This window comes from Gekko japonicus, unplaced genomic scaffold, assembly GCF_001447785.1.
Source record: "Gekko japonicus isolate JY-2015 unplaced genomic scaffold, Gekko_japonicus_V1.1 scaffold3127, whole genome shotgun sequence".
Taxonomy (NCBI): Eukaryota; Metazoa; Chordata; class Lepidosauria; order Squamata; family Gekkonidae; genus Gekko; species Gekko japonicus.
The window spans coordinates 131,218-146,230 of NW_015168749.1; the positions used below are offsets into that span (position 1 = coordinate 131,218).

Here is a 15,013-nt window from a genome sequence, read left to right on the forward strand (position 1 = left end):
CGGGATCCGCCACATCAGGTCAGCCCCTTTCCACCCTGAAACCAATGGCCAAGCCGAACGAATGGTTCAGACAACCAAGGAAGCACTCCACCATCGCCATATCGACCAGCTGCATCGGCAAGTGCTCCCATACGACCCCGTGGACTTTGAGGAACTGGACTCCCCTGAGGCTGCGACTTCTTCACGGCCACCGGATACCTCAACTTCCCCAGACACTGCGCCCAGCTTCCCACCACCTGAACCGCCAACAGACGGTGCAGCCACACCAAGGGAAGCCGCATGGGATGAGCCACAGCAGCCGTCGCCGGCAAACACCCAGCCAAGAGCATCGGTGTCACCTCCCACCGCGGTTCCAGTACTTCGCCACTCCACTAGGGAATGGAGGGCGCCCACTTATCTCCAGGACTTTGTGTGTGGGTGTCTCTCGGACTAAGGGGGGAGGGGTGTAATGTATTCATTCCAGACCGCGTGCAAGGCTAGGTCTCCACATGGTCATGCGAAGCGCCCGAGCTTCACTTCCAGAAACAAAGGGTCAAGCGGATCCTAGCCCTCACCAATCAGAGGGTTAGGCTCCCAGGCGAGAGCCTATGGAACTCTCCGCCACTGTAAATAGCCTATACTGGAGTGGGTGTGTGTGTTTGGTGTGTGGGTTCTGTTGCAAATATAAGCCAGCCTGTGAGCCGGGAACTTTGTCTTGTTCTTCAACTAATAAAGTATGTGAGCTGAATTCGCTAGTAAGTCTCAGTACTTTTCATAAACCAAGGATTCGCTTCTGATGAAGGAAGCTATTTCCAAATGGGCAATCTGTAGATATACAAAGGAGATTATTCCTGGGCTCTTCTGGGGTATATCTTGCACCAAGGGGTCAAGGAAAGCTGTGGCAGGATCCTTAACTGGGAGAAGAAATGTTGTTTTGATTTTGGTTTCCAAAGAAAGCAGATAGTTTGGTCCCTGTACAGCAACAGGAGAGGCTGACAAGCTCAGAGACATAGTCTGTACCTATGGCCAAGTTGCAGATGCAAACGCATCTGCCTGGGATGGTACTTTGCTGCTCAGGGAGCAATCCAAAGCGCCTTCTTTATTTCTATTTCATTCAAAACCCTTCGGATTTTCACCCCAACTGTCATGCTGCAAATGGGTGCCAGCGAACACACAGGCATATGCCCGACTAGGGATCACTGGGTTACGTGTTGGACTTGGACAGGGAAAACCTGGGTTCAAGTCCCAGTGCAAGCCATGATTCTCAGAGTGATATTTGACACACACAAACACACACACACACACACACACCCTTGTTTAATCTCTTTCACAGGATTCTTTTGAGGGAGAGAAATCACATATGCTGCCCTGAACTCCTCAGAAAAAGGGTAAGAAAATGTAATTACTAGGCAGACTGCCCAGGGAAATGAAAGAGCCAAAGGAAAATATTTCTGTTTGCTCCCACCTTCCCCCATGACAGTCTGCCTGCTTTGCAGAATGCTACTAGTGGGCTTCCACCCTCCCCCAACTTTGTTTTTTCAGTGACACATGCAAGTGCAGGGAGGACACAAGGAGATCTTTCTCCTCATCTAAAAGCAGTCCTATGGGAGTCATTTATGCACAAGCCCACCCATTCATGTGTCAAGTGGTGGGAAGAGATGTGTTTATTTCTGTTTACAAAAGTGCAGCCAGCAGGCAAAGGAAAATCTTATCACAGTGACCCCTTTCAAACTTCCTTTGTATTCTGTTTTAGTAACTGGTTGCTAATGGATTTTCTCTGTCGTTTCAGACAGACCCGTAACTCGCTGCCATTTACTTGTTTATACAAACTTGCTTGTCTCAGGTTAGCAAAGCATGGTTGAGCCCCTTTCGAGGGAAACTGCTGTTTTCCGTTTTCAATCCCTTTGTTGCGCTTCTGAATTGCTGTTGGGTGTTGTTTAAAATGTCCAGAGTGCTTTCTTTTATGTCACTTTCCCTCCACTCTCTTTCACCACACACTCTAAGTTGAGCGCTAGAGTGCTAAATCGGTATAGCACTTCATTGAGATGCACCTCCCTCCACTCTCTTTCACCACACACTCTTCCTTGGAATTTTTTTTTGAACGATCTAAGTTGAGCGCTAGAGTGCTAAATCGCTATAGCACTTCATTGAGATGCATCAATGGTGCCAATATAGCACTGAAGTGCTATAGCAGTTTAGTGCTAAAGCGCTCACCTTAGAACGTTTTTAAAAAGTCCAAGGAAGATCGTGGAGTGAAAAAGGATGAGGGGGAAGTCGTACTGTTCGAAATGACCATAGCGCTTTAGAAGACGGCTCATTAATGGAAGGGAATTCGCTGTATGAAACCCTTGTCCCTGTATTGCTTTACTCGAAATCGGGCCAACACTAGCTAACATCACATTTAGAACAGAATTGTGAAAAGGGCCAATGTCTCTGTGTGCCTGCTTTGCAAGGGAGACTTTGAATGGCTTGTAAAAGGGATAGGGTCTGTCTACAGTTTCTGCAATTTGAAAAGGAGGATCCTTGAGAATTTTATCACAATTGGAGAAGGCACAGCTGTGGTGGTACTTTGATTGCTAGTTCAAATACAGACCGTTGAAGGACCTCACTACTTTCCTCCTTATGTTGTATAGTGTAAGCTTGTTCCCATCCTCTGCTTCAAGTTCTCTAAGTAGTTGCCCATCTATAAAAGGACATTTATAGCTCATGGCTTCTCAGCTGACTTAAGAGTCTTTCATGTGGGACTTAGTTACAGTGAATACACAATACAAACTGGATGTTTTCAATACCACTGTTTGTAAGAAAGAATGAACACACATTCACTTTACAAGTGAAACCAGGGATCATACATGAGTTGAATGTAACATGATAACTACTCAATGCACATATAAAGAATAATCAAGCATATACTATACACAGATTGTGCATGCATTCACTGTAACTTGCGAACACAGTTTTTGTCAAAGGCTTCTTGGGAATCCCAAGTATGGGCTTGTTGAGTTGCTGAAACAATCTTTTGCAGAAGCCCTTTAGCCAGGTTTGTCTTTCCAATGCACAACAATTCTAGCTTTAATAACACTTTTCACTAATTGTCTTGAGCTAGATAGCCCAGGCTAGCCCAATCTCATCAGATCTCGGAAGCTAAGCAGAGTCAGCCCTGGTTAGTATTTGGATGGGAGACCACCAACGAAGTCCAGGGTCAAGATGCAGAGGCAGGCAATGGCAAACCACCTCTGAACATCTCTTGCCCTGAAAACCCAGTGGGGTTGCTATAAATCAGTTGCGACTTGACAGCACTTTCTACCACCACCACTAATTTACTTGGGATACAATCTATGCTGACAGGTTTGTTCCTTTTCTTTAAAAACCCAGTCTTTACATTTTACTATTCCTGAATCCTCCAAATAGGATTCTATTCTTAATGCTGCATATTTTTCTTAAAACATGAGGAATTTCATGATAAGTATTTCAGAACCTGCAGGTGAATGTCATCCCTCTCCAATGGTGTATCAATACTTAATCTGTCAATTAGATCCAAGCCTTTATTCTTTCTCAACCTCTGGTTCACATAGCTCCTCAGCTGTTCCTGAAAACAATTATTCAGATGGAGTTCTCTTGCTAACATCTTCCGAACTGGAAACTGATGAAAATGATTCTACATAACCTTCATGTCCTCCTTCAATATTTCTTTCACAAGGAGTCCAAGGAGATAAGGCAGGACAGAAATAATTTAAATAAATACATTTTAATAAACACACACATAAATAAGCATATTCAGGTGCTACCAAAAACATTAGCCAGCTAATCTTGTAAATGGAGTAAAACTCCATTCATATGCCCCATTCATATGCCCCATTCATGTGAATCCATGGAATATTTAAAAATAGCTCCAAAAATAGCTATAGTATGAAGCATATTGTAAGACCAAAAAATTTGAACCGTATGTCCATGCAAACTCCATTCTCCTCACATTTGCAGAAACAGTCTCACAACAAAACCCAAGGGTTAGTGAATATGTTAGTGAAGTGAGGTCTTACAAAAACTCATGCTGGTATAAATCTTGTTAGTCTTTACAGTGTCACTGGACTTCTGTTTTTCCCCTCAATAATTTGCCCACAAAACAGAGTGTGTGCCCACACAATCACCTACAGAATACAGCTGACTGAGGAGGAAGGGGAGGATGCTATTCAGATTGGCACTGAGAAAATACACACACTTCGTATGCTAAGAATATTACAATAACCATGTAAGAAACTTTCAGCATATGAACTTGTACATTATAAAATTATGTAGCTATCTTTCGAAATGGCAATCTATTCTGTATTTCAAGAGACTGCAAAAGCTTACAATACACACATCATTACTTAACTGCTATTCTTTGTATCTTTAAGGAATATTCAACATAAACATTATTTGGAGGCTGCATCTCCGTACATAATTGGGAGTAAATTCCATGGCATTTATTGGGACTTGATTTCAAATAAGCATGGTGTGTAAAATTATTTTACGGCTAGACAAATGACTAATAAGCAATGCGTAGATCATGACACTGTCTGTACACGATAAGTGTATGGACCTTGACCGTTACCAACACATACCAGTATTTATCTAAGTGTAGAGCACACTTAAGACATCTGATATGACTCAACACAGTACATTCAATTCAATCAGCAATTATGCTGCATTCCTTGGTATTTGAAGGACTTCCATTCTTCTATCAATACTCCTACATATTTTCAGAACAACAATTGTCAAGGCTGTACACCATAATCACAAAACAGTATTTAACACAGTATGAAGCATTATTGAACGATATACAATTAATAACCTGATAAACACAACACTGCAGTACGGATGGGCGAAAAACACCATACAAGTATCTTATTTAATTTCTTTAGAAGTTGGGGCATGGCCCAAAAGGAGGAACCTGTAAGGAAAATAAGCTTCTGGATTATCAAGAGAATACAGATTTTAACATCTATTGGTATATCTGTATTGGGGGGGGGGGGTAGGGAGTTCCATTTCCAGACATTAATTGGCCTTTCATGGTTCCTTTTGTCTTAACTAAATTTCAGTTGCACAGGCTTCTGTTCATTCATTCAGCTACCTGGTCTCCAAAAAAGAGTGGACAGCTAGTCTGCTTAAACATGTATGGCGAAGTACTCCCTGCATGCTCCCACAAGTACACACCTTCTGATTTTCAAAGCAGGCATCTCTTTAAGTTTGAGATAGGAATAGTCTGAAGACTATACAGCAGCCAAAAAGAAAGAAAGAAACTCAGGCACATATTTTTGTATTATACATTCATACACTGATGCACAGAGAGAGAAAAGGGGGGAAAAGAGACTATTTACAGGAATGGTTCAGCTTCATTAGCAGTACTTACTTACATACGTTAAGAAAAGAGATTCAGAGACTCTGCTCCCTCCAAGCCAAGCGATTAGTAGCTAAAGCTGTTATCTGCTGGGAACTGAGCACTGCTGGCAATTTCTGTCCTCACGGAATAATCCCCAAACTGATTGTTCTTCTAGACTGCACTGAAAGCCACCCAGCGTCATCCGCTGTCTTCTGTGCATCATGTTTTTACATATGTAGGCTCCTTCTCACAGCCCCACACTTCACAACGTTACATAATGCCAAGATGCTTCTTCCACTGTACTTTTGCAAAAGTGCAATCAGTGAAAGCACACAGATACACAAAGCTGGGGGTGGACATCAAGCATCCTCAATAATACATTTTTTGCGCAAGTCTTAAGGCAATTTATGAAGCAAAGTTCTAAAACAAGGCTGAGAAAAGAGTAATTTTATTATTTCTGCATCTCTCACAAGACCGATTCAGAGACTACTTTTTGATCACACTCTTGTGCACACTCACCCCCCCATACCCATCCCTTGGAGACAGACAGGGTTGTACAAATTGCTCTGACAGTAATAGGCACCCTCCAACTAAAAAATGGCAATCGATTATAAGCCATTTGCGGAAATTGTAGGGCTGTCAAAGACACTGTTACAGCTGTACAGTTCATCCAAGTCAGGAAGCATTTGATTGTAAACTCTTTTCTTCTCCCACTGCATTAAAAAATGCATGCTAAATTAACTATTTAAAACATCAGTAGCATCAGCCACCACAAAGTGCTGTACAAAATAATTTCAACAAATTGTAAACAAAGGTGACAAACCTGACAACACACATGTACATGATTTTGAGGAGGAAAGACTAAAGGAACAACACTTATCTATGCCTTTCCAGTTAATCATTAAATTAGTATATAAATTTAAAGAACAAAAATCAACTTACTCTTTGCATCAGCTTCACTGCAAACAAATTATTTCTGTGTGTAGGCAGTCCACTGAACATGCTGTTATTTCAAGAGTTCCAGAATAGAGGATAACAGGAGCAGAAATTCTCTTGATAAGCAACCCTTTTTCCTTCAGTCATCAAATTACGTATTGATTGTTTTTCTTTTAACAAAGGGGAGACAACACACACAATGGAATGCTCTCCATTTTACTTTATTTATTTTGAACAAGAAGATTAGGGGCAAGGGTGAAGAATAGATTTCCACTTCCCCATGGAAAGAGCATTCCAAAACAACATGTCCAGATGCAAGTGGCAGAAGATGAAATGGAAAGGAAAAACAGAGGCCTCAGGAAGTTAGTTGGTCTGAAAGCAGAATATAAAGCATCCTTTAAAAAAGGAATATCAGAAAGTCACTTTCATCTTTATAGCCCTACCAATCACTAAAGCAGAAACCAAGACAGGAGCTAAATGCCATATTTATTTAGTATATTTCTATGCCACCTCTTCAGAGTCCTGCTCATGGTAGTTTACAATTAAAATGTAACTATGTGAAAACACCACTAAGAACAACCCATTGGACATAAGCAACATAAAACGATTCATAAAACAGAAGCAGACCATTAAAAGGCTGGTGAGATAAAACCCCTAATTAAAAGCCTGAGTAAAAAGAAGCAGGGCATTCCAGAGGCAAAGTGCCAGCACAGAAAATAACCTGCCTCTAGTTGCCACCTGCCTCGCTTTTGAAGGAGGGGACATAGAGTAGGGCTTGGGGTGTGGATCTCAGCTGGCAGACTGGGTGATGTGGGTGGGAACAGTCCTTCATCTACACCTTGGCCCCAAGCCATTAAAGCACTTTGAACTGTGCCCAGAAACAGATGGGTTGCAGATCTTTCATGCCAGAGAATACAGTCCCTGTAACCGACCCCTGGCTGCATTTTGGACCTATCACAGCATGAATCACTGTAGCCAGATCATGCTTTTCAGGATCCCATATAACCCCCAAGCTACAAATACGTTCCTGCAGAAGGACTTCCACCCTGTCCAGGACAGGTTGACTATGTAATGTTCATTAACTGACAGCACCTCAGTCTTGTCTGGATTGAGCTTCAGTTTATTGGCCCCCATCCATTACATTACCTTCTCATATAAATGGATTCAGCACACTTACTACCAGGAAACTGAATGGTTTTCGGTCTCTAAAACAAGTGGCTGGAAATCCCTCTTATCATCTAAAAGTTTTGAGAAGCATCCATAGCTGAGAGTCGGGGTGCCCACCATTGGTTTGCATCCAACAAGGATCATGGCTCTGTCCTGCATTTCTTCTCCCCAGCAGTCCTTTCTAAAGCTGGAAAACTTTATTCCCAGGGTTGCAGTAGAGGTGATTTTACCCCCTTCCCACTACAGACTCCTGACCTATTAGAGTCCATACGGGTCCCAAGGAATTAGTGTTCCCATGAGATGGAAAGGATTGCAGAGGAGAGGTACATGGGAAAGATCTGTATGCATGCATACAGTTGACAAACCACTTGGTGAATCTACTTTCTCTGCGTGTGCGTGTGTGTTAGGAAACAGTTAAGTTCAAATATGAAAATCTGATCAGAATAACAGATCAAAGAGGTTTCACAGGGGTACAAGAATGGTAAATCCAGCCTCACAAACCACAGCTGATGGAAATATGTGGGTAGAATGAACAACAGAAGGATTTGCTTTGGGTTGGCATCTAGGCCTCTGCTACAAAACATCTGCATACTCTTTCCCTACCAAACAATTGTCCTTGCCCATAGATTTGTAAGCTATGTAAAGTGCTCCACTAAAGCTTGAGGAGGAAAACTTCTGTCCTTAAAAAGTTTTACTAAAATCTCAGAATACAGCAAGGTATATCTGGAGTTACAGATTTGATATTAGATACACAGTAAGACCCACTAGATTTCAGGCACGTTTTTCGTCAAATAGTAATTTTCATTCATTTCTTGCCACTCTTTGTGGATTACCTCTCAGACCTATTGCTCAGCAAAATGCTTGAGTACTATGAAGGCAACATTCAGTTACTCATCATAAAAATAACCCCTTCCCTCGATATTAGTGCTAGGAAGTCTAGACCCTTTTCATGGAGGACTTTAAACGGTTTGCATGAATTGTGCTGAAAAGCCATAGTTTCACAGCATGAACACGGATTCTAGTTTTACAGCCAATTTAACCTCTCATTAGTCAGACAGGAATAAAAGAAAACTTCTACCACAGACATAAGCATTTTCAAAGCAGTTAGTGGAGCTCCACTTGAATGCAATCCAGCCACAACTTCTACTGCTGCTATCCAGAGCTTATTTTCATGACCAGGTCATCAGGTGTCAAGAATGCTACTCCTATGATGACTTCCCGCTGCTTCAATCCATGGCAAATACATCAAGCTAATTATTGTCATGGACTGAATGTCACATGTCATTGCAAGCTACCCTAAATGGGAAAGAACGTAATCATTTTCTAATATCTAGTACTTGGTCACACCACTGAAAGATGGGAGTTAGCAGCAATATGAGCCGAGGCTTGGCTCAGCGGCCATTCTCAGTATGATTAATGGGAGGAGCTGGTGGCAAATGGAAGCTTGCTGAAGTAGTGCCTGGAGAAAACCAAGCTACCAGCACTGCCATAGACTGAACTGTCATCATGGATGCCTTGAACAGAGATCAGCTTCATTAGGTAAAGCTACATAGGTTAAGAACTCAGCACCTGGAATGCAAATTTCCCTTTCACCAAAATCTTCAAGACAGCTGTTAAGGAATGAGATTGATATTTGAGTTATGGACTATGTTTATTGCTACACTATGGACTGTGCACACATACACATAGGCTCAGAAAGCTGTACAAGTCACCTGTTGTGATACTACACATAGAAGGTGCCTGCATAAGCCTTAACACAGGAATGAGGTTTCAGCTACCAGCCTGGTGAGGAAGCACACATCCCCATTATTGTCAGCAAAACAACAACTTGAGAAGAAGCAGCCCCCATTGCTGAATTGTTTGTGGTCACACACTCCACATCTCTGCTTTGTTTCTACATTGGCATTTCCTGCCAGATGGACCTTTGATGACCAGAGGAATGGCCAGGCTTCAGTGCACTTCAATGAAACACTCTGATGCCAAGTTTTCACACTTGCCCAGATGCCATCCTTTGAGTTAGGTCTTAGGTTACAATATTGTCCAACCCTCTAGGTAACATCCCACTCCTATAGGTAACCAATAAGATTAGTTTTGGGATGGACTAACAGGTAGGTGGGTCCACAGGTTGGCACAGTTGCCACCCACCCAAAAGACCACCTATAAAAGGTAAGGACCATTCACCTGGCCCTTCCTAGCTAGCATCCCCCGCAACAACCCCTGTCTGCTTTATACTCCCCTTTTGTCCAGCTTGCTATACCCAAACCCTTGCCTCTACTTTGATCTCTTGATCTGCAGTCAAGAGACCCACACGTGCTGGCTGGTACTAGTCGTGTGTTTGAACTCCCTAGATTTCTATTTCTTCCCATCCATTCTTCATTGGAACAACCAAGCTGAGAAGACAGATAAGTATCACCCATCATCACCCCCACCTGCTAGTGCAAACATGCTTATTTTAATACTGTATTTCTAAGGAGCTTGATTGAATGTATGAGCGCATCTGTATTGTTTGTATGTGATTTATTCTTTAAGTAAAAGGCATTTATTTTAACACCACCAGCCTCGACTCCTTCTCTGGTAACCTTGGTGGGAACAGGACCTTGGTATAGTTGGCAAGCACCCAGATTTAAATTGCCAATTGCTGTAAATAAAGCAATTCGGCTAACACAGCTTCATATTTATCTTCAACCTTTGCTGCACTACAGCCATGCTCTGCCCACCCGGTGAGCTCCATTAAAGCAGTTCTTACATCAATTCCCTGGCAGCATTTCTCTAGTGAACCCTTATTTTGGCTGGCAAGATCAAGCAAATGGATTAGAAACCAGATAATTGAAAGCAGCTTAAGAAGCTCCTACCAGTAGCAATATGATGCATATAAATAAATAAATATAGACCACTAACTCCCCACAGCAAAGTACCCCAATTAGAAAAACAGGCCAGAACACATAACTGGGCACATACCTGATTTATCCAGAACTTTAGCTATTCAAGTATTAGTAACAATGGGTTACTATACAAATCCAATACTAAAAATGTGTTACAGCCATCCTCTCTACCCTAGAAGGCTAGATAATTTCCCAGAGCACCTAGACTACAAATACTAACACAAGCAGGGCTTTTTTGTTGGGGTTCTCACGGGTACTGAGCACTGGCACCTTGGGAGGGGAGGCTCTCCCAAGTCCTGAGGGGGGGGGGATTGGTGGAAATCAGAGCAACCTTAGATATGAGTATGGACACTTTTTAAAACAAAAAACAAAAAAGCACTGCTAACAAGCACAATTAAAAATAACTTCTAAAACATTCTGAAGTATGCAGAGTCTTTATCTCAAAACACTGCCACAAGTATAACGTGGTTGTTCAATCATTCCTGTTTAGCAGACGGGGAATGTTAACCCAGCGTCCCAGGCAGTCTACCAGGCACAGCCCACAGGCTCCCAGTGTCTTCAGCCACAGTAGCTAAGTGCCGTTGTCATCATGGCCAGACCTCACTTACCTTTACCACAGCACATTAAAATGCATTTGATTTCCTGTGTTACATGTACCTGGGATCACCCAATATCAGGGCACTGCAGGCATGGCAGTCCAAAAGTACTACGACATATTAAAGGCAGACAAAGAGAAGTTGATACTTTTAAAATAAGTTCGTCCCCACTCAAATGACTACAAAAAAGAGTAAATCTTACAGTTTTCTGTTTGATTACTTTGCTGTAATGTGTAGCAAGTGCTCTTACCCTGAAAGGTAGCTCGGGTTTCTCCTTTTGTGGAACCTCATCCAGAATGCTGTCCGTACTGCTCCTTTTCACATTTGCTGCAACATCAGGCACGTTGCTGAAATCTACATGTAAAATTGGGGGGGGGGAGGCACCAGAGAATTTGCAGTCAGAAGTAGAAAGATGTCTTACACCTCTTTCATAAATGCTCTTTGGAAGGGGGGGGGGAATCCAGTACTGTGTTGATGATTTGCTGTTTTGTTTTTTAAAATTAAGGCAGTTGGTCTAAAACAATTTCTATGAAGTAATGCACATATTTTATCTGCTGGATAAAACCTTTCCTTTCTTGAGTCATACTGTAGCATCATCTGTCGACATTGTAGCACAGTTTGTGCCAGCTGAAAGGAGCAACCAATCAAAATGATTACATATATCAAGCAACTCTCTTGGACAAACACAATGTTCTATGGCATGACATGGTTGTTAAATTCATTAGTGGGCCAAAAAGGTAAAAGCATCTCTGCTCCTCCTTATGATACTTTCTCATAAATCAGCAGCTTGGATAAATGATGAGAATTCATACACAGAGACTCTGCAATGGGTAAGCTTTCATTTTGCCAGTAACAGACACAGAACACACTATCCACATAAATGACTAGGGAAAGTTTCAAGTTGTTTTTAAAAGAACTCACCCAAGTGCTAGCGACAGAATGCCTGTCTGATGCAGGCAATTCTAAAGGTTGTTCTGTGGTGCTCTCCCAAGTTTCTGTCAGAGTACTAGCTGGAACTATTGGGCTTATTTTCATGTCTTGTGAACAGAGCATGCACTAGGATATACCCCTCACGTTTGTTCAGGTAAACATACAAATTGGTGAGAGAGAGTTCAGAACTCAAGCACCTTGCCCGCTACTGCAGACACTGTTATCTATAGAACAAAAACAACAAGCCTAGGTCACAAGAAGCCAGGCTTCTGTTGGTTTCTAAGCAATCAAGATACTGTGCTGCATTGTGACCAGTGTTTCTGTGGAGGATATGAGGACTTCTGCTCATGAAGCATGATTTTTTAACCTCCCCCTCCTCCAGAAACAGGATGTCGGGGAACATTTCAGGCTCCTGTGGAAGGGGGCAGTTGGAAAAACAGTGCTCTGTGAGTGGAAGTCCTTTCTCCCACAAGAACACTAGTTGCAATCGAAACCACTGATAGTACATTTTCAAACTCTTATCTCAAAAGCTATGAGGTTGGTTGGTCAGGGTCACATGTACATTTGGTACAGCTGTATGCACATATTAACAAAAGCACAAGACATTCAAGAAGAATTTCAAACTATCATCATAACTAATTACAAATACTAACAAAGGATAGGGTCAGCTACATCGCTAAAAATTGTTTCTAAAATAATTGTATATTTAAATTATTTCCCATCTCCAAAACTAAAGCTTACATACATGCATCAACTCTTCTCTCTAAAAAGTTGACAAGCTTTTCTCATTCCATTTGTAAAATTTACAGTCTAGATACTGCTGCAGTTTTAATATGTTCTCCTATATGATCTAGATTAATCATTTTAATTTTTTTCTACCATATTCCAAGTTGGGGAAATATGTTCAAATATATATCACCCAATAAATAACTAGTAAAACACTGAACCTGTTTAGAAGCTAAGCTACTTCATCCTGGCCCCATTTAAGTTTCTAGATGCTTCATAGGTAAATGCTTAATCTGTGTCCCCCCCAAAAAAAAAAGATGGGTTATAACAGGGACAGCGACCAAAGTCAGTTTATTTGGTTGAATTCTCTATGACTCCATTTCCATTTGTTATTAGTTGTACCTTCAAGATTATACCAATAAAAGATAACTTCAATGCATTAGAGTTCTGCACCTTCAAGTGGACTTCCTTTCTATGGAACTACACAGATGGTTAAAATGCAGTGAATCCATACTCATTATCTTGCCTTACTTTGTCAGCCAGCAAAAGGTACTGAGGAATTATGAAGCACCCATTAGAACAGACAACCACAGTGAGTGATGCAGGGACTCAGCCCTTTACTGTACTCAGATCAGTAGGCACCAATGTTTTGATACGGTTCTGCCTTAATTACATTATTAATATGATGTTGTGTTGCACTGGCAGGCAGATATATGACTCACCATCATTCAAGAGAAGTGATAGTACAGCCTCTAAAATCAAAACAGAACATGCAAGCTAAGCTACTTCATCCTGGCCCCATTGAAGTTTCTAGATGGTCTTCATAGGTAAATGCTTTATCTGTGTTTCCCCCCGCCCCAAAGATGGGTTATAACAGAGACAGCAACCAAAGTCAGTTTATTTGGTTAAATTCTCTATGACTCCATTTCCATTTGTTATTAGTTGTACCTTCAAGATTATACCAATAAAAGATAACTTCAATGCATTAGAGTTCTGCACCTTCAAGTGGACTTCCTTTCTATGGAACTACACAGATGGTTAAAATGCAGTGAATCCATACTCATTATCTTGCCTTACTTTGTCAGCCAGCAAAAGGTACTGAGGAATTATGAAGCACCCATTAGAACAGACAACCACAGTGAGTGATGCAGGGACTCAGCCCTTTACTGTACTCAGATCAGTAGGCACCAATGTTTTATTAATATGATGTTGTGTTGCACTGGCAGGCAGATATATGACTCACCATCATTCAAGAGAAGTGATAGTACAGCCTCTAAAATAAAAACAGAACATGCTTCCTGAGCCAGTTCCTCATGTCAATTATTCAGTTAAAGCAGAGTAGACCGCGCACAGATGGGCTACAGAGTCCAAAGATTCATCAGACAGAAGGAAATGCGAGTCTCCAGACCATGCAAGAAGCAAGTCCATGCAAAAGTTATTTGACCATGTGAAAAGTTATAAAACAAATGCCATGCATATTCTGCAGTGGTTTTCAGTATTATTATTAAGAACATGGAAACCAAAAGAGGGGACAAAGCTAAATAAATGCATCTGTCACTCATGGAAGAAGCAAGGAAGAGACACAGATGGAAATGTTACATGCTGCCTTAACCAATTTAATTAATGAAGGCTTAATTGCATTCTAATCAGCGCCGTTCATACCAATTCATCCTTCTCCCCACAAATGAAGGGGAAATTACAGTGAAGGAGGAATAGAGAACTTGATTTTAAATCTGCCTGCTAGGATTTCTTCCCACCCATCATAGTTTAGCAGTTCTATTTTGAACCATCACCAATTTGAACAAGTGTTTTATTGCTCATCAAGTCTTATCAAATGTCAAGAGTAGGGTAGGTGGTAAAGACTCCCTCTGTTGCAAGCCAGAAGGAGGAGATGTGTTTTACCTTCTATCCTATTGACAGTAATATAGGAGTGGGGGGGCGGGGGATGGAGAACTAAAAATAAACACAGATGGCACAGCAAAATCAGATGAACCCAATCTCTTACAAACTTAGAGAGCTGCATATGAGATTTGTTCTGATGTCTAGGTCATGCCTGTGAGCAGGGCTCTTTTTGTAGAAAAAGCCCAGCAGGAACTCATTAGCATAATGGGCCACACCCAACAGCAGGAACTCATTAGCCTATTGGGCCACACCCCTGACAGCACAGCTCATTAGCACATTAGGCCGCACCCACGTGTTACCAGAAGTGTGGTTATCCAGCCACACCCACCTTTTGCTTGTTATTCTGTTTACCTTGTTTGTTGTCAAAACCCAGAGCCTTTTTTTGTAGCAGGAACTCCTTTGCATGTTAGGCCACACACCCCTAATGTAGCCAATCCTAATGAGTTTCTGCTGTTGGGTGTGGCCTATTATGCTAATGAGTTCCTGCTGGGCGTGGCCAACTCGGGAGCCAGCCGGAACTCCGTTCCTGTGCGTTCCTG

The 15,013-nt window shown here is 41.8% G+C and overlaps 1 protein-coding gene across 1 annotated transcript in view; it reads right to left on the bottom strand.

Moving 5' to 3' along the window:
- The window catches only part of TIAM2 (T-cell lymphoma invasion and metastasis 2), a gene marked incomplete at its 5' end in the record, with an annotated part of 98,496 nt that overhangs the window by 47,067 nt on the left and 36,416 nt on the right, over nt 1-15,013 (bottom strand). The window contains one exon of the mRNA XM_015415634.1: nt 11,167-11,270. Within this exon, the coding sequence (XP_015271120.1) occupies nt 11,167-11,270 (104 nt within the window). The remainder of the gene's footprint in view (nt 1-11,166; nt 11,271-15,013) is intronic.